The sequence below is a fragment of the Scyliorhinus torazame genome, chromosome 14 (genome assembly GCF_047496885.1).
Source record: "Scyliorhinus torazame isolate Kashiwa2021f chromosome 14, sScyTor2.1, whole genome shotgun sequence".
Classification (NCBI taxonomy): Eukaryota; Metazoa; Chordata; class Chondrichthyes; order Carcharhiniformes; family Scyliorhinidae; genus Scyliorhinus; species Scyliorhinus torazame.
In genome coordinates, this window is record NC_092720.1 from 163,574,076 (window position 1) to 163,594,599 (window position 20,524).

Here is a 20,524-nt window from a genome sequence, read left to right on the forward strand (position 1 = left end):
GTTCACAGAGCGCATATGACAGGGGCGAGGATGAGTAGGTTCTTTGGGGTGGAGGACAGGTGTGGGAGGTGCTCGGGGAGTCCGGCAAATCACGTCCACATGTTCTGGTCGTGCCCGGCACTGGAGGAGTTTTGGAGGGGTCTTGCGAGGACTATGTCCAAGGTGGTGAAAGTCCAGGTCAAGCCGAGTTGGGGGTTAGCATTATTTGGGGTAACGGACGAGCCGGGAGTGCAGGAGGTGAAAGAGGCCAGTATCCTGCCCTTTGCGTCCCTGGTAGCCCGGCGGAGGATCTTGCTATTATGGAAGGACGCGAATCCCCCACAGTGTGGAAGCCTGGATAAATGATATGGCAGAGTTCATTAAGCTGGAGAGGATAACGTTTGCCTTACGAGGGTCTGTGCAGGGGTTCTTCAGGCGGTGGCAACCGTTCCTAGACTATCCCGCGGAGCGTTAGAAGGTCAGCATCAGCAACCCTAGGGTGGGAGGGGGGGGTTCTGTTGGGGGGGGGAATGGGGGTGGGGCTTCCCTATGAGTACCTTTAAATGTCATATGGGGGGGGGGGGCTTTTGTACATGGGGCAACCCAATGTGAATGTTTTGTACAATGTACAATGTTTAATTGTTGTGTTTGCGTTTCTTTTATTTTCTGTTATTGGGGGGGGGGGGGGTTTGTCCAAAATTTTGTTGGAAAACTTGAATAAACATATTTAAAAAAAAAAAGAACAAGGTTGTACTGGGTTACGTGGATAGGGTGGGGGCTTGGGCCTAGATAAGTTGCTCTTTCCAACGGTTGGTGCAGACTCGATGGGCCGAATGGCCTCCTTCTGCACTGTAAATTCTATGATTCTATGGCATTAAAATTTGAGCTTGGCTTTTTAGCGTTGATGTCAGCAAACCCTTCTTTACAAAAAGGGGACTGGAAATCTGGAACTCTCTCCCCACAAAAATCTGTTGAGGCTGGGGTCAATTGAATATTTTAAAATTGGTTGATAGATTGAGGGATGGTTCCAGTTTCTACTTCCATTAAATTCCTTTTGATTGAGGTCGCAGGTCGGATCGCTCCAGCCCGCGATGGGCAAACTGACTTTTTTCAACGGACTGTTTCGGGACATGCTGACCTGAATCGGTGGAGGAGACGATAGGGGTATGGACAGCTGGACCAGAAGTGGTCGAGTGGAGCGGCAAGGATCGAAGCGGGAGCAGCGGGGACCCCAGACCGGGCAGCGAAGCATGGCGGAAGGCAGGGACCAGGGAGCAGAGGCTCACTGGCCAAGGGAGCAACAGATGGAGTTCTTCAGGAATTGCTTCGCCGAATTGAAGAGGGACACGTTGGACCCGATGACAGCGGTAATGGACTGAATGGTCGAGACACAGGCAGTCCAAGAGAAGGCGCTCAGGGAGGTTGAGATGAAGCTCTCCAGCCAGGCGGACACGGTAACGGAGCTGGAGCACGAGGTGGAGGAGCTGAACGCCCGCCAGAGGAGGATGCAGGAGTAGCTTGAAGAGCTGGGGAACAGAGCCAGGAGGCAGAATTTGAGGATCGTTGGCCTCCCCGAGGGCTGCAAGTGATCGGATGTGGGTGCATACGTGACGGGTATGCTCGAGGCGCTGATGGGACCGGAGGCCTTCCCTCGACCCCTGGAGTTGGATGGGGCGCATAGAAGGAAGCCCAGGACGGGCGACTGACCGAGGGCCTTGGTGGTCCGCTTTCACCGGCTTGCTGACAAGGAACGTGTGCTGCGATGGGCCAAGGCGGAGAGGAGCAGCAGATGGGAGAACTGCGAGGTGCGCATTTACCAGGACTTGGGAACGGAGCTGGCCAAGAGGCGTGCAGGATTCATCAAGGTAAAGGCAGCCCTCTACAAAAAGGTGAGGTTTGGAATGCTGTATCCTGCGAAGTTTTGGGTTACGTTTGAGGAACTCCACTACTATTTTGAGACACCAGAACAGGTTTGGGCTTTCATTAAAGATAAGAAACTGGACTTGAACTAACGGGCACTTAGTTTTTTCAGTGCTGTACAGTGGTGGCGGTCTGTTAACCTAACATGCTCTGACTAGGAATGGACTTTTATTAAAAGAAGCTGGACTTTGAACTAAAGGACTCTGGGCTCTCGGTGCTTTTGTGTGGCGGCAGTTTGTTAAATTATCCTGTACTGTAATGTTCTATCCAAGATTGTTTTCAGCCTGGACAGGGAGCGGGGCCTGGGAGATTGCAACAGGGCAGGGGGGGGGGGGGGCATGCAAAGGGGGCCCTGCACTTGGTACCTTTTGGCGGGAGATCGGGGCCTCTGATAGGGGGATGGGCTATGGGCTGGTTAAGGGATTTGAAAGGGCACGGGGAGATACAATCAGGTTAATGGGTCCTGGGTGTGTGGGGGGAGGGCCCGAGCGCTCGGGCGGGAGACCCCGAGCGCTCGGGCGGGAGACAGACAGGCGCCAAGGGCAGGGGTTAGCGTAGCTAGCGTAGGTCAGGGGGCACCAGGGAGAGTAGGAGGAGGGGCGGGCTAGGGCCAAGCGCAGGGCTGACCGGGCAGGTCAGGCCTCGTGGGGGGGGCAGGGGAGGTCGGGGCAGCTGAGAAGTAGAGCAGAGGAGACTTAAGTGGGCAAGGGGGGGTGACCGGGGATTCCCTGGGGGAGAAAGTCGCTTGCAGACTCTCGGAACAGCGCAGGAAACCGATAGCAGCAGCACCCGGGGGGAGGGGGATTAGAGCCACATTAGTTTAGTTGAACACGTGTGGTATGGGCAAACAGAGCTGACAGGGGAAGTGCCTTATTAACATGTTTATTCTTTCCCATTGTTCATATTCACTATGTTAAGGCTCTTTGCATAGGGCCTGTTTTCTCTCTGTAAATGTTACAAATTTATTTTAAATAAAAAATTTCAAAAATAAAAAAATTCCTTTTGATTTCCCTCTCCACTCTCATGTCGAACAATTGGTCAGTGTTATCATCTTCAACCTTCAGTTTGGTTTCCAACCCCAGACCCTCTCCATCACAAAGATCACCTACTCCCTTCTGTAACGTTCCCAATTTCCAATACCCAAAGCCCCCCCCGCATTAGTCCATCTGCTATTGAAATCCTCATCCATGCTGCTGTTGCTTCTAGACTAGACTAGACCATCCCAATGCTCTCCTGTCCAGCTTCCCATCTTCCATCAGAAACTTCAAGTCAGCTAAACCTCAGTCGTCTCTATCCTAACTCACACACCTATCACCCCTGTGCTCACTGACCGACACTGGTTCCCAAACCCCCAGTGACCCCAATTTAAAATTCTCATGCTCAAGTACACATTCATTGCTCCATGTCCTTGCCCAATCCCTTTCTCAGTCATCTCCAGCCGCACCTCCCTCTGAGTTCTGACAATTCCGGCCTTTAGTACATCCCCCACTTCCTTAACTTCACCCATCCAGGCTCCATGCTCATCAATTCCCTCCTGAAATCTCTCTGAATCTTTATCTCTCTCCCTCCTTTCGGATCCTCCTTGAATCCCACCTATACTGACCTGGAGTGCAGACTGTGGACAGTGATTGTTCGAGTGGGTGCTCTGTTCGAGTGCCCATTCAGCAGATGTAGACCCAGACAGTGAATGTTGAGAGACAATGGAGACTGTCACAGCCGAGACACATCCTGTTCTCCCTCTGACTTCCCAGCTGGGCTCACTGATGAGGAATGGGATTCACGGCTGATTTTCCCCCCCCGCATAGACCATGCTGAGGCTAACTGAAGTCCCTCCATTACTACTGTCTTGGTCAGAGTGAGAGTCAGTGAGTGACTTGTACCTGACGCTGCACTGAAAGGATGCTGAGTTTATACAGCAGCTTCCATACAGATTTGATGTCTTCTTTTGGTGACGTTTGACGATCTGGTCAAAGATTAAATTGGCCTTCTTGAAACAATTGGCCTCATGGTGGGAGAGGTTGGAGACAGACACTCCTGACACAGACAATTCCCCTGTGCGAGCACTGGAGGGTAAACAATAGATAACTCTCAGTGTAATGGAGCAGGTGAATAATTGGCCACACACCTCGCAAAGTGAGCTGGCTCTAAATCCGTGTGGCAATATTGGTGTTTGACGAGAGAGGAGTAGGTGGGACAATCCTGATACATATCACACTGGAATGTTTTATCTCTCATGTGGGTTCACTGATGTGCCAGGAGGTTCAACAACTGTTAAACAGCTTTATTACAGAATTCAGACAGCTTTCTCCCTGAACGAGTGTGTATCTGCTGGCACTTTACACATTGGGAGAACTGGATGAAAGCAGCCTCACAAACAAGCATCGCACCTGAATAGATTCTCCCCTATGTGAACCCTCTGGTGACCCAGGAGGGTCGAAGACTTCAGAAAAACGTCATTGTAAATCTTCCCCAAATATCCCTCTGTGGATCCTCTGATGGACCAGAAGATTTGATGAGTTAATGAAGTCTTTGTTGCACACCTCACACTTGAAAGGTTTGTCCCCTGTGTGAATACGTTGATGTATCCGGACATACCACGACTGTGAGAACGATTTGCCACATACCTTGCATGTGAATGGTTTCTCTCCAGTGTGGATCCTCTGGTGCTTAAGAAGATCAGAGGAATGGGTAAAAGCCTTGTCACAAATCTCACACTGGAATAGTTTCTCTCCTGTGTGAATACGTTGGTGTGCGCGGAGGTTCGATGAGTTTGAGAATGATTTGTCACACACCTCACACTTGAATGGTTTCTCCCCGGTGTGAGCACGGTGATGTACACGGAGTGTCCATGACTCCGAGAATGATTTGTCACACACCTCACACGTGAATAGTTTCTCCCCAGTGTGGATCCTCTGGTGTTTGATGAGATAGGAGGAGCGGGTAAAAGCCTTGTAACAAATCTCACACTGGAATGGTTTTTCTCCTGTGTGAAAACGTTGGTGTTCGCAGAGGTTAGATGACTGCGAGAATGATTTGTCACACAAGTCACACTTAAATGGTTTCTCCCCTGTGTGAATGCGCTGGTGTGCGCGAAGGTTGGAAGAGTGTGAGAATGATTTGTCACACAGGTCACACTTGAATGGTTTTTCCCCTGTGTGAGTGCGATGATGCGCATGAAGCTTCGATGACTGTGAGAATGATTTGTCACACACCTCACACCTGAACGGCTTCTCTCCAGTGTGAAGGCGTCGGTGTTGCATGAGTGCTGCTAACAGTTTGAACACTTTGTTGCACACATCACACTTGAAAGGTTTCTCCCCTGTGTGAACTGTCTGATGCCGTAGGAAGCTCGATGATAATGTGAAGGCTTTACCACACACCTCACACGTAAACAATTTCTTGCCTGTATGAATCTGTTGGTGTGAACGGAGGATTGATGATCGAGAGAATGATTTCTCACATACCTTACATGTGAACAGCTTATCACCTGTGTGAATTTGTTGGTGTAAACGAAGGTTTGATGTCCATCGGAATGATTTGTCACAGATCTTGCACTTGAATGGTTTCTCCCTGGTGTGAATACGATGATGTCGATGGAGTAATGATGGTTCCGAGAATGATTTCTCACACAGCTCACATGTGAATGGGTTCCCTCCAGTGTGAATGCGTTGGTGTCTGCATAGTTTCATTAGGTTCGAAAATGATTTGTCACATACCTTGCAAGGGAATGGTTTCTCTCCAGTGTGGATTCTCTGGTGCGTGCTGAGATAGGAGGAATGGGTGAAAGCCCTGTAACAAATCTCACACTGGAACGGTCTCTCTCCTGTGTGAAAAAGTTGGTGTTCATGGAGGTGCGATAAGTCCGAGAATGATTTGTCACACTGGTCGCACTTGGAAGGCTTATCCCCGACATGAATGCGATGATGTACACGAAGGTTTGATGAATGAGAGAATGATTTGTCACACACCTCACACCAAAACGGTTTCTCCCCAGTGTGAATGCGTCGATGGACCTGCAAATTTGATGATCGTGAGAATGATTTGTCGCACACCTCACACCTGAATGATTTTCCTTCCATCCAGGCGCTATTCTGATAGAACAGACACACCTTGTGTCAGGAGATCCTGTGAGCCATTCCTCACACTGTCCCTCACCTGTAGGAATGAGTCAGTGGTTCATGAGACTCGATGAATGATTGAAGCTCTCACCACATTTGGAGCCCACTCACTTATTCCCAGCCTCACCTTCGGAAAGGTTGATTCTGATGGAAGGTTCAACACCACTGACCAGTTTCAGATCTGATGATATGTCAAAGCTCCCCTGACCCGATCGATTTCCGGATGATGGTTTCATTGCCCAAACCATTGAGCAATGCTGTGAAGAGACTGGATGTCTTCCCGCAGTTGTTCCTTGCGTGATGGTCAGGATCTATCTGTGGTGCCTATCCTCTGTAGAATGGAGCAATCCTTCTGTAAAACAGAAAAAGGAAACATGACTTCCTCCAACTCCTCCCCTCCTTTGCTGAAGGGGCTGACTCCTCAGTTCGAGACTGTTCCACAGTGAGTGCCAGTCTGTTACTCCCCTGTGTGGGGGGATCAAATACAAGTCTATCCTTTTCACACATTCTGTTTCCAGCAGGCACACTGGATAGTGACCAGGAGCAGACAACGTGGCTACTTTCTTTCCTCCGCCCAGACCCCCATCTTCCCAGGCACTGTGAGGACAATGAAAAGACAGTCGGGCAGAGTGTAAAACGGGCTATTAATTCTCTGTGCGCTCAGGTCGTGCTGGTGAAGACGAGTTTTGCCCTTTGAGTATGTGTTTAACATAGAAAATCCAGGGGAAATGTTAATTCAATGGAGATATTGCAATTTCTCCCCTTCCTTTGCCAAATTATATGAAGAAAAGACACTGGGCAGGAAGTCCTGGAAGCTAAGGAAAATATTGCCTCAGTGTAGCTCATTGAAGGGTTCTGCTTTATCCTGGGAAATTAGATACACTGCACTCACTCAGGCTGCACATCCCAAATTCAGCTCTCACACACAGCACTGGACAAAACTATTAAATCCAAGCCCAGGCTTTTGAGAAAGGTCGAGGCCTTCAGGTAAAGTCTTTGAAGAGGATATTAAAAGACATTTCAATAAATGTGTCTCTGCCTCTCTCAGATAATTACACCTCACCTTCTCATATTCAGCAATGGCCCATCAACAAAACTCAGTCTGTAAATCAGAAGGGAAATGCTTCAATAAACACTCAGTATCCAACACAGCCAATCAAACAGCTCAGCACAAAGCACCGAGTAAACAGGTCTCTGAGCTGGATCTTCTCACACAGCATAAGGAGCATTTCCACACCTGATTGCCCACAGGATAGTCAGACTGCCTGAACATTAGTGTGGATATTGTGCAATGTAATTCTTCTAAATTCTGCTCCTTCACTCACCATCTCCTGACTTGGTTTGGAGTCCCTACAGGAAGTGAAGCAGCTGTGGTAGAGGAAGAGGAGAGAATGGGCAGAGTGGGTGGGCTCTCTGATTGACGTCTCTCACAGCCAATCCAAATATTTCTGCAGGAACAGGAGTTTCCTGAAGTTTGGGAAACTGACCGGGGAAACGGAGGCGACTTTGAGCAGCAGCTCAGGTGAGGATTTAAACTTGTCATTGTCCCATCTGAATAAAACCTCACTTATTGCAGCTGCTGTCTCAGTTCCCCTGGTAAACGTGTGACAGAGATTTCTGGTGTGGGAACAGCTTTCTTCATCCTCGGAGGCTTCCAAACTGACATCAGTGTGGGATGTGTAGCCTCAGATGTGCCTGACAGGAGATCAGAAAATGATGAGCCACAGCATCGAAGGCAGCGATGGGATCAGGACATGCACATAAGAGAGTGGAGACAAGAGAGACAGTGCGGGAGAGAGTGACACATAAGATATGTGCACAGGAAAGTACCCTTCTTACCTGGTCTGTCCTACATGTGACTCCAGACCCACAGCAAGTGGTGGAGTCTTAAATGTCTCGGAAATGTTCTTGCAAGCTACTTACCTCTATCAGAGTACTTTCTAAATGGAAAGAGGTTAGGATCAGTGTATGTTGATTGATTGATTGATTGTCACATGTACTGCAGTACAGTGAAAAGTATTTTTCTGTGGCCAAGGGAACATACACAGTACGTACACAGTAGACAAAAAGAATAATCAACAGAGAACATTGACAAATAGTGATTGGTTACAGTGTGGAACAAGGGTCAAACAAAGCAAATAAGTGAGCAAGAGCAGCATGGGCATCGTGAATAGTGTTCTTATAGGGAACAGATCAGTCCAAGGGAGAATCGTTGAGGAGTCTCGTAGCTGTGGGGAAGAAGCTATTCTTATGTCTGGATGTGCAGGTCTTCAGACTACTGTATCTTCTGCCTGATGGAAGGGTTTGGAAGAGGAAAATGCCTGGGTGGGACAGGGGTCTCTGACAATGCTGTCTGCCTTCCTGAGGCAGCGGGAGCTGTAGACAGAATCAATGGGAGGGTTCCAAGCTTGTGTGATCGTTGGGCTGAGTACACCACACTGCAGTTTCTTGCGATCTTGGGCTGAGCAGTTGCTGTACCAGGCTGTGATGCAGCCGGATAGGATACTCTCTATGGCACATCTGTAGAAGTTTGTGAGAGTCGATGCAGACATGCCGAATTTCTTTAACATCCGTAGGAAGTAGAGACGTTATTGGGCTTTCTTGATTGTTGCATCAACGTGACTGAACCAGGACGGACTGTTGGTGATGTTGACCCCCAGGAACTTGAAGCTATCGACCATCTCCACTTCAGAGCCATTGGTGTAGACGGTGGTGGGGGGGGGGGGGGGGGTCGTGCTACGCTTCCTGAAGTCGATGATCAGTTCCTTTGTCTTGCCAACATTTAGAGAGAGGTTGTTTCCGGTACACCTTGCAGCCAAGTGATCTATCTCCCTTCTGTAGTCTGATTCGTCGTTGTTTGAGATACGATGCACCACAGTCGTATCATCCGCAAACTTACAGATCGAATTGGAGTTGAATCTCGCCACACAGACGTGTGTGCACAGGAAGTACAGGAGAGGACTGAGCACACATCCTTGCGGGGCCCAGGTGTTGAGGACTGTTGAGGAGGTGCTGTTACCTAGCCTGACAGATTGCAGAAGTCAAGGATCAAGATTGAGGAAGTCAAGGATCCAGCTGTACAGGGAGTGGGGTCAAGTCCAAGATTACAGAGTTTGGTTATTAGTCCAAAGAGACTTGGGGGTTCGGGTACAAATATCCTTTAAAAGCCAGATACATGTGCAGAAAATAATCAAATAGGTTAATGGAACGCTAACCTTTATATCTAGAGGATTGGAATACAAAAACACAGGAGTTATTCCTGCAGTTCTCCAAAATCCTGGTTAGACCCCACTTGGAGTACTGTCAGCAGACCTGGGCACCACACCTGAGGAAGGATATTTGGGCCTTGGAGTGAATGTAACGTAAGTTTACAAAAATTATACCTGGACAATAGGCATTAAGTTACAAGGAGAGATTACACAAATCAGGCCTTTTTTCGTTATAATTTAGAAAGTTAAGTGGTGATCTGATCGAAGTATTGAAGATATTGGGCGGGATTCTCCCCTACCCAGCAGGGCGGGCCGTACCACCGCCAAAGAGTGGCGTGAACCACTCCGGCGTCGGGCTGCCCGGAAGGTGCGGAATCCTCCGCACCTTCAGGGGCTAGGCCGGCGCGGAAGGGCTTGGCGCCGTGCCAACCAGCGCCGAAGGGCCTCCGCCGGCCGGCACGAGTTGGCACATGCGCGGGAGCGCCAGCGTGTGCTGGCGTCATCCCAGCACATGCGCGGGGGGGGTTTCTCCGCACCGGCCATGGCGGAGATTGACAGCAGCCGGCGTGGAGGGAAAGAGTGCCCCCATGGCACAGGCCCGCCAGCGGATCAGTGGGCCTCGATCGCGGGCCACGCCACCGTGGAGGTACCCCCCGGGGCCAGATGCCCCCTGAGGACTCTGCAGGCCGCCCGCAGGGCGATGTCCCGCCGGTACGGACCTGATTTGATTTTGGCTGGCGGGACCGGTCGACAATGAGCGGCCACTCGGCCCATCGCGGGCCGGAGAATCGCCGGGGGGGGGGGGGGGGGGGCGGGGCGCTGCCAACGGCCCCCGACTGGCACAGCGCGATTCTCGTCCCCGCCAAAACCCCGGCGCCGGGGAATTCTGCAGCCGGAGTCGGGGCGGGATTCACGCTGCCCCCCGGCGATTCTCCAACCCAGCCGCGGGGGGGGGGGGGGGGGGTTGTCGGAGAATCCCGCCCAAGAACAGGGAAAGACAGGGTAGATAAAGATAAACTATTCCCACTGGTTGAAGATTCTAAAACTAGGGGGCATCGTCTAGAAATTAGAGCCAGACCATTCAGGAGAGATGTTAGGAAGAACATCTTTACTCACAAAGGGAGGTAGAGGTTTGGAACTCTCTCCCACAAACTGCAGTTGAAGTTAGAATTGTTAATTTTAAATCTTAAATTTAATTAAGTAAAGGTATTTAGGGATATGGGCCATGGGCAGGTATGTGGAGTTAGGTCACAGCTCAGCCTTAATCTTTTTAAATGGTGGGATGACTCGAGGGGCTGAATGGCCTACTCCTGTTCTTATGCTCCGATCAAAACCGCTAGAAATTCTACAAAAAGCAATAAAACTAGACAGATCCCCCAGTATCAACCTAGACACTGGAAACAACATCGGCAAACCCAGCCCTGCCAGCCCTGCAAAGTCCTCCTTACTAACATCTGTGGGGTTTGCCAAAATTGGGAGATCTGTCCCACAGACTAGTCAAGCAAGAGCCTGACATACCCATTGATTCATACCTTACAGACAATGCCCCTGACACCACCATCACCACCCCTGGGCATGTTCGGTCTCAGAAACAGGACAGACCCATCAGGGGTGGCAGCACAGTGGTATACGGTCGGGAGGGAGTTGCCCTTGAAGTTCTGAACATCTTGAAGTCTCATGGCCTCAAGTCAAACATAGAACATAGAAGGAGGAGAACACTCCGGTTGCTGCCCTTCTTCCAACAAGGCAGAAAACTTCCCAAAAAAGGTGGGTAAGTTCCTGCACCTTCTTGCACACCAACAAACAGGCTAAAGAGCAGGGCTAAGTATCTCTGTGCAAAATATGTGGTCAAAGGCACAAATTAAGGAAGTGTCCAGCATTTGGCAAGTTTTGTTCCAGGTGCAAAGGAAAAAAAAATCACTTTGCTCAGAATTGTTACTCGAAGCTCAACCCAGATCAGTCAGCACTGTTGAAGACCCAGTCTCCAGTGATGAAACATCACCGCTTGTTGGAGTAATAACAAATAAGAATACATTTTTGGACACATCAAAAAATTCTCCAGCACTTAAATTTAAAATAAATGCAGTTGATAAGGACAAATGGCTTCTACCACTTAAAGTGGTCCAATTGAAATAGACACTGGTGTCACAACCAATTTAATCAGCAAGACTGATTTTAAAAATCTAAAAATTCAGCCGATTAGAATAAATCACAAAATATCTCAGAAATTATAATGGTTCAAGCATTAAATGTGCTTGTGTCAGGTTGCTATATCAGGCTCACGTGGCGAGTGTACGGACGAATAGGACGACATCGGACTATTTTAGGCTACACCGGGGGATGAGGCAGGGTGCCCCTCTCCCCACTGTTGTTCGCGCTAGCTATAGAGCCGCTAGCAATTGCGCTGAGAGCCTCAAGGGGCTGGAAGGGGTTGGTCCGGGGGGGTGGGGGGGGGGGGGGGGGGGGGAGGAGGAGTGGAACACAGAGTCTCACTTTACACAGACGACCTGCTCCTGTATGTGTCGCACCCAGTGGGGGGGATGGAAGAAATTATGAGGATTCTGGGGGAATCTGGCTGGTTCTCGGAGTACAAACTAAATATGGGGAAAAGCGAGATGTTTGTGATCCAGGCAAGGGGACAGGAGAGGCGATTGGGGGACCTGCCGTTTAGAGTGGTAGGGGGAAGTTTTAGGTATCTAGGCATCCAAGTGGCGCGGGAATGGGAACGGTTGCACAAACTTAATCTGGCCCGTTGGTGGATCAAATGAAGGACGATTTTCGGAGGTGGGACGCACTCCCGCTGTCACTAGCTGGGAGGGTCCAGACAGATGACGGTCCTTCCGAGATTCCTGTTTGTGTTCCAGTGTCTCCCCATCTTTATTCCGCGCTCCTTCTTTAAACGGGCAAAGTTATCACGGGCTTTGTATGGGCGGGCAAGACGCCGCGAGTAAAAAAGGGGATGATTGAGCGGAGCCGGGGAGAGGGTGGGCTGGCGCTGCCAAACTTCAGTAACTATTATTGGGCCGCGAATATAGCCATGATCAGGAAGTGGGTGGTGGGGGAGGGGTCGGCATGGGAGCCTTTGGAGGCAGCTTCATGTAAGGGCACCAATTTGGGAGCGCTGATAACGGCACCTCTGCCGTTCCCGCCGGCACAATACTCCACCAGCCCCATGGTGGTGGCAGCCCTGAGAGTCTGGGGGCAGTGGAGGAGACATGTGGGAGCGGAGGGAGCATCGGCCTGGTCCCCAATTTGTAATAATCCCCGGTTTGCCCCGGGAAAGATGGACGGGGGATTTCGGAGATGGCAGAGGGCAGGAATTGAGAGGATAGGAGATATGTTTATAGAAGAGAGCTTTCATAGCTTGAGGGAGCTGGAGGAGAAATTCCCGCTCCTACCACCAAAGGGGATTCAGGATGGGTAGTTTCCAGAGTGAGGGTGGGAGAAGGGAAGGTCTCCGACATCTAAAGGTGCTCATGGGGGTCAGAGGACACGCAGACTGAGGAGCTGAAGCGCAAATGGGAAGAGGAGTGAGGAGGAGAGATAGAGGATGGTCTCTGGGCTAATGTGTTGAGTAGAATCAACGCATCCACAACATATGCCAGGCTCAGCCTGATACAATTCAAGGTCGGTCACCGGGCTCACATGACAGTGGCCCAGATGAGCAGGCTCTTGGTGTAGAAGGCAGGTGTGCAAGGGGGCCAGCAAACCATGTCCATATGTTCTGGACATGCCCAAAGCTCAGGGGATTTTGGCAGGAGTTTGCAGACGTCATGTCCACGGTGTTAAAAACAAGGGTGGCCCTGAGTTCAGAGGTGGCGATTTTCGGGGTGTCGGAAGATCCGGGAATCCAGGAGGAGAGAGGCAGACGTTCTGGCCTTTGCTTCCCTGGTAGCCCAGAGACAGATACTATTAGCTTGGAGGGACTCAAAGCCCCGAAGTCGGAGACCTGGCTTACTTACATGGCGAGCTTTCTCTGTTTGGAGAAAATCAAGTTCGCCTTGAGAGGGTCACTGTTAGGGTTCGCCCGGGGGTGGCAACCGTTCCGACTTCTTTGCAGAAAATTAATCGTCAGCAGAAGGGAGGGGGGGGGGTTAGTTTAGTTTAGAGTAGGGGGTTAATAAAGGTGGGACCTGCAAGGGTGCTAGCAGGCTTTTTTTTGCACTTTGTTTATAGACTTACATATATTATTTATTTTGTCGTTGTTGTAAAACCAAAAAATACCTCAATAAAATGTTTATTAAAAAAAAAAAATGTGTATCCGAATGTGGTGGTGAAGGACACAGTTTATTCCGTCCCATTCTGTATTGTATCCGAGGGCTTGGATTCATTATTAGGTGATCAGTCCTGTGAAGAATTAGGTCTCGTGCAGTGGGTATATAGCATCCACAAACGATTGGATCAACACTCGGCCAATTCTGAGAACATTATCAGCAAATTCAGAGATGTGTTCACAGGTTTTGGTACTCTACCATTCACCGACAAGATACAACTCAAAGAGGATGCAAAATCTGTGATACAAAGGCTTCAAAAAGGAGCTGGACAGAATGACAAAATTAAAAGTAATCAGAAAGATAGAAGAACCTACCGACTGGGTAAACTCCATGGTTTGTGTAAAGAAAAAGAACGGCGATATTCACATATGTATGGATCCAAAAAATCTTAACGAGAATATCAAAAAACAAATACCAAAGTGTGAGGAAATCACATCTGAGATGGCTGGTGCACAATTCTTTCTGAAACTTGATGCATCTCAAGGTTTTTGGCAACTAAAGCAAGAGAAATAAAGTACAAAATACTGCACTTTTGATACGCCATTTGGACGGTATTGCTTTCTGAGAATGCCGTTTGACATAATTTTGGCATCAGAAATTTTTCACCGTGCCAAGGAGCACATAAGGGCATCAAAGGTGTACGTGTATGATATCATCATTTGGGGCTCAACCATAGAAGAGCACAATAGAGGTTGCTTAAAGTTCTAACGAACATCAGGAGAAATGGGCTGAAGCTCAACAAGCAAAAGTACCAATTTGGAATAACTGAGGTCACATTCCTCGGTGACAAACTCTCATTACCTGGCATTGAACCTGACAAGGACAAAATCCAAGCAATTCTCAGCATGCCAAACCACAGGACAAGAAAGCCGTAAGATCAATTTTATAGGGTAATTCATTTCAACCTGTCAGCAAGAACAACACATCTACGTGATCTCCTGCACAAGACAACAGATTTCACTTGGACCGAGCAACATGAGCAAGAGTGCAAGAAGCTCAAGACTTCACTAACCATCAGGCCAGTTCTCACATTTTTTTGATCCATCTAAGCAGATTAAAGTGTCAACAGACGCGTCCAAAGAGCATCATAGAATTTATAGTGCAGAAGGATGCCTTTCGGCCCATTGAGTCTGGGGGGGATTGGAGAGATTATGGGGATTATGCAGAATTCGACCGGTTTCCGGGGTATAAATTGAATATGGGTTAAAGCGAGGTCTTTTCGATCTAGGCGAGGGGGCAGGAGAAGAGTTTGGGGGAGATGGCGTTCAAGGTGGTTGGGGGGGGAGCTTTTGGCATTTGGGTATCCAGGTGGCGCGGGGGTGGGAGCTGAATCTGGCTCGGTTGGTGGTGCAGATGAAGGGGAACTTTAGAAGGTGGGATGTGGTCCCGCTGTCATTGGCGGGGAGGGTGCAGATGGTGAAGATGACAGTACTCCCGAGGTTCTGGTTTGCCTTCCAGAGCCTTCCAATTTTTATCCCCAAGGCATTTTAAAGAAGGTGAATGCGGTAATTTCTGGGTTTGTGTGGGTAGGTAAAGCCCCCCGGGTGAATAATAATATTATTCCCGTACCAGCCTCCACGAACAGGCGCCGGAATGTGGCGACTAGGGGCTTTTCACAGTAACTTCATTTGAAGCCTACTTGTGACAATAAGCGATTTTCATTTCATTTTCATTTCATTAATCTTTATTGTCACAAGTAGTCTTACACTATATTACAAATGTAATGCAATTAAATCCCTGCTCAAACAAGGGGACGAAAACTGGACACAGATGTGGTCTCACCAATGCCTTGTACAATTGCAGCAACACTTCCCTATTTTTATACTCTATTCTTTTAGCTATAAAGGCCAAAATTCCGCCCAGGATGTCTGCTCTCCTTGCAGCAATGACTGTCCAAAGCGATTGTTTAGTCTGGGCAGTAAAAGCTAAATTAGTTTTAAAATATTCAGTGAGCCCTGAAAGGCTGTAAAATCCAATTACTTCATCAGAGCAAAGAAGAAATTGTAAATTATATTCAACAAACAAAGCCTCCACCTCAGTGTGTGGTACATGAAATGGTGACATCAGCCACAGAAGGATGGAATGGACCTTGTTCTAAATCAGCTGACTATCAGGTCACTCACCTTCCCTGAATATGGGTGTGATGTCCGAGTTTCTGACAATTAAAGCATTGTGGGATGATCCAGTGTGAGTGACATTCACATGGAGTATTCTCAGACGGCCATTACACACAACATGAAGAAGGGGAATTGTTTTCTGTTCAGGGAGCTCTGTGAGTCTCCTCAGGTGACCTTCAGTCATGAGAGTTTTATCAATCACTCCCAGCACCTTGGGGAAGCAGCTATTACATAAAACTCCAGTAACTTCTGCTGCTGCTCTCTGAGTGTTGTATTCAATTTGATTAAGTAATTTACTTTCCTCCCCAACTATCTCTTTTCTGCCAATTCCCAATCCGTCTCCTCTGTCTCTCTCACCACTTCCATTTACATTCTCGTTCCAACTCTTTCTCCCAACCTATCTCTCTTCCAGTGGTCTCTCTCTCCCCAATCTGCTCTCTATCTCTCATCCAGCATTATGAAGTTGAAAAGGACAGAGAGAAAGTTCATCATTTTAAATTCTATGATAAAATTAAAAAGCAGAGCAGAAACTCCAGGCAATATTACTGAGGTGCTATTGTAATTACGACCATATTAAATTATTGCTCCTGTTTCTGTCCCTCAAACAAAATAAACTATCATCTGTGGGCCTGTAGTTAGCTGAAATAATTTCTGGCCACAACATGTAGACTGGAGTCATGAATATGACTGACTGTTGGTGCCTAAACGTCCCAAAACCCCGAGTGGAATTTGAAGAGCCGCCTCAAAGAGGCAAATCGGCAGAAACTCACCACTCTCATTATTCCCATCTGGGGCCGTGGTCATTTCTGTCGTTGGTGCCAGCTTCCTGGATGATGTTTAATAAACCTGTGTTAAATATCACAAAAGTTCAATTCACACTTGATGTAACTTACATTTATATTCCTGATATGGCAAATTTCAGCTGGATTACGCTGATAAAATCAACACAAACTAGTGTAAACTCTCAGCCACAATCTGTGTACTTGTGGTTGTTGCATATTTATCAAGGGGTTTCACTGAAGGAATTTTTTTTAAATTGACTGTGACCAATTGAAGCAGTTTTATTTAAAGATGGTACATTATGATCTGGTTGACTTTATGATCAGTGCAGTGCGTAAACATCTACAGGATAATTTCTTCACTCATTTTACATGTTTGTGTTTGAATAAATGGTGGGTGGGGTTTGTACATGGAGCCCAGAGTCTGAGGAATTATTTGTTTGGCCCTGACAACGACTTTAATCCATGTTCTCTGAGTCAAAGGGTTGTGGGTTCAAGTCCCACTCCAAGAACGGAGTACCTGCTTCAGGAACCCAGACATAAAGACAACATTGTCACCTGCAGCTCAAACTAGTTACCACTTTAAATCAATTTAAACTTTCAGGCTATTATCCTTTAAACTTCCAGTTTACAGGGGAAATATTTTGTATTTAACCCATTATCTGGATACTATCACATTGCATAAATTGACTGCCAAAGAAGTACTTCACTGACTTATCACTTTTTTCAGACAGACCGTGTTCATGACAGGTACTATTTAAATACAAGTATTTCTTTCTTAGGGAAATGCACTGCTTCCTGTGGACTGGAAATTCTAAGCCTATTGATGGAGAAAGTATACAAGCCACAGTGACATTGACCAATATATTGTGTACAGGACTCTTGCTGTAGGCTCCTGAGTGTTTCAATGAATAGGATTGCGTGCGTTTCCTCCGGGCGCTCCGGTTTCCTCCCACAGTCCAAAGATGTGCGGGTTAGGTGGATTGGCCATGCTAAATTGCCCTTAAGTGTCCAAAAAATGTTAAGTGGGGGTCACTGGGTCATGGGGATAGGGTACATACGTGGACTTCAGGACGGTGCTCTTTGTACGAGCTGGTGCAGACTCCATGGGCCGAATGGCCTCCTTCTGCACTGTACATTATATGATAAATCTATGAACACATCAGGCTGACAAAACGGGCAGTTTGGGTCAATTGAAGAAGTGAATTTGTGAGTTATAAATCTATACAGATGACTGATAAAGGAACAGATAAACAACACAATACTGAACTCACACCAAACTTTGAATCAATCAAAATTCTGTGCGGAGTCAGCACGTTCTCCCCGTGTCTGCGTGGGTTTCCTCCGGGTGCTCCGGTTTCCTCCCACAAGTCCCAAAAAATGTACTGTTAGGTAATTTGGACATTCTGAATTCTCCCTCCGTGTACCCGAACAGGCACCCAAGGGACTAATGTGGCAACTAAGGGATTTTCACAGTAACTTCATTGCAGTGTTAATGGAAGCCTACTTGTGACAATAAAGATTATTACTCAAGATCTTCCCCAGAACATGAAATGAACCTTGGAAGTGTGTACGGTGAACATATCACACCGTTATTACATTGAGGTATGACGGGCTGAGGGACCTCAGGTCTGTAGAGACTCACTCCCTTTTGAAAGGGGCAATGAAAGGAGTCCACACTGAGTGGAGAGAAAAACAAAACTTATTTTATTTAACACGTGAACTATTATGTACAGTTCCCTACTTGGTCTTCTCCAGGCGGTGCCTGCCTGGCCGACTATTCAGACACAGCATGTAGACTGGAGTCATGAACTGTATTAAAGGTCTGTCGCCCTCTTATTGGGGGGAGCTCATATTCTGCAAGCGCCACAAGGTAGTGGATCATCCCTACCCCATGAGACCCATGCGGGTTATAACACCCCCACTCCCTCACCATATTCAGGATAGTAGTCCTCCTAGACAGAAAGTACAAACATTACCCATGGTATTAGTCAAACACCCGTCACCTGAAGAGGATCTGCCTATAATTCACATCAACAACGAAAGCAGGATCCGATTCTACCCCATACCCACTCCTGAGAGCTGGCTCACTTTACTAACACCCACTCACATCAGACGAAACTCTCTCAGAATACTATGGACAACTACGGAACGGACAGGAAGTCCGACATTTACAAGTCAAAAACGTTCTCCGCAAGGAGATGACGAGGTATCCTAGGGCCCAGAGAGACACAATGTGGGGGAGCTACTGGACGCGGTCAGTTTGGAAAAGGGAACTGCAGGGAAATATACGGACGACTTTTCAAAAGGACATGCACCCCACGGGACGGAACAAGGGAGAAACGGGAGGAAGAACTAGTGACGGAAGAAAGGTGGGGACTCTGGAGCGAAGCACTGAACAGGGCCAACTCCACCTCCTGCGCAAGGCTAAGCCTCATGTCGCTAAAAGTGGTGCACAGAGCACACCTGACAAGAACCCAAATGAGCAGTTTCTTCCCAGAGGTGGAGGACAAATGTGAACGTTGCCAACCATGGCCACAAGTTCTGGGCCTGCCCCAGACTGGTCAGGCTCTGGACTGCCTTCTTCGAGGTGATGTCCAAGGTTGTGGGGGTAAGGGTGGAGCCGTGCTGGGAGTGGCAGTTTTCGGGGTATCGGGCCAGCCAGAATTACATATGGAGAAGAGGGCTGACGTCCTTGCGTTTGCTTCCCTAATCGCCCGTCGGAGAATCCTGCTTGGCTGGTGATCAGCAGCACCACCCACAGCTGCAGACTGGCTGGGAGACCTGCCGGAATTTCTTCACCTGGAGATGATCAAATGCACCATTCTGGGATCGGAAGATGGCTTCCAGCAAGTGTAGGGGCCATTCATCAGCCTGTTCCAAGGCCTGTTCGAAGCCAATAACGAATAGAACCGGGGGAGGGGGGACACATGGGAAACACTAGGGCCACAAAAAGCAGGCCCCAAAAAGCAAAAAGTAATGAGGGTAAGGGGCAACAACAGGGAGAGACCAAAGAAAACGCCAAAGGGAACCCAGGGAGAGACCGACACGGGAACCACAGAATCACAAAGCTATAAAGAGTAAAACAAATGCCAAAATAAACCATCTAAGGTGAAGGGAAGGGCCTAGGATAGGACCCGGAGACTGCAGAAGAGTGGAGTGGGGAGCAAAGTGGTGGTGGGGGGGGGGGATGCCAAAAAGGAACAACGTGTAAATTGTAAATTCTAACCTTTTCATCCATTTCCTGTACAGTGTAAAAATGGAAACTTTAATAAAAATATTTATTGCCAAAAAAGAATACTCCAGACAGAATATTCTTCAAAATCCTGGTGCTTTAGACTTCCTGGCTCCCAATTCGATGGTTAGAAATGACACCAGACTTAAGTGATGCAGAATGAAGCTCGTTTCCATCACACAAACCCACCAATGGTTACAGAAATCCCGTGGTCACATGGAAAATCAATGGGTGGGCAGCACAGTGACGCGGTGGTTCGCCTTGCTGTCTCACTGGTTCGCATTGCTGTCTCACGGCGCCGAGGACCTGGGTTCGTTGGGTCACTGTCCGTGTGGGGTTTGCACATTCTTCCCGTGTCTGCACAATGCAAAAAGAATTGGGCACGTTAAATTGTCCCTTAATAGGAAAAAAGAATTGGGCACTATAAATTTATTTATTAAAAAGAAAAATGCGGCCCAGGGTCACTGTCCGTGTGGAGTTTGCACATTCTCCCGTATCTGCGTGGGTTTCATCCCCACAACCCAAAGATATGCTGGTTAGGTGGATTGGCCGTGCTAAATTGTCTGTTAATTGGGGAAAAAAATAATTGGGTACTCTAAAATTAAAAAAAAAAGAAAATCAATGTGTAATTTAATTGAGGTGTTTAAGATGAGTAAACAAGTTGATAGAGTACTTAGAGAGAAACTATTCCTCTGGTGGGAGAGTCCAGAACAAGGGGACACAGCATTAGAATTAGAGCTCGGCTGTTCAGGGGTGATGTCAGCAAACACTTCTTCACACAATCTGGAACTCTCTCCCCACAAAAACCTAATGAGGCTGAGGGTCAATTGAAAATTTCAAAACTGAGATTGATAGGTTCATTGTTAGACAAGGGATTAAGGGTTACAGAGTCA

At 48.0% G+C, this 20,524-nt stretch overlaps 1 protein-coding gene across 1 annotated transcript in view; it reads right to left on the reverse strand.

The window, feature by feature from the left end:
- Positions 1–523: 523 nt before the first annotated feature.
- The window catches only part of LOC140389069 (uncharacterized), a 58,111-nt gene continuing 38,110 nt past the window's right edge, over positions 524–20,524 (reverse strand). Inside the window, exons 4-6 of the mRNA XM_072473229.1 lie at positions 16,388–16,443; positions 7,941–7,957; positions 524–6,008 (exon numbers count right to left, since the gene is read on the reverse strand). Coding sequence (XP_072329330.1) covers positions 4,353–6,008; positions 7,941–7,957; positions 16,388–16,443 — 1,729 coding nt within the window. The 3' untranslated portion in view covers positions 524–4,352. The remainder of the gene's footprint in view (positions 6,009–7,940; positions 7,958–16,387; positions 16,444–20,524) is intronic.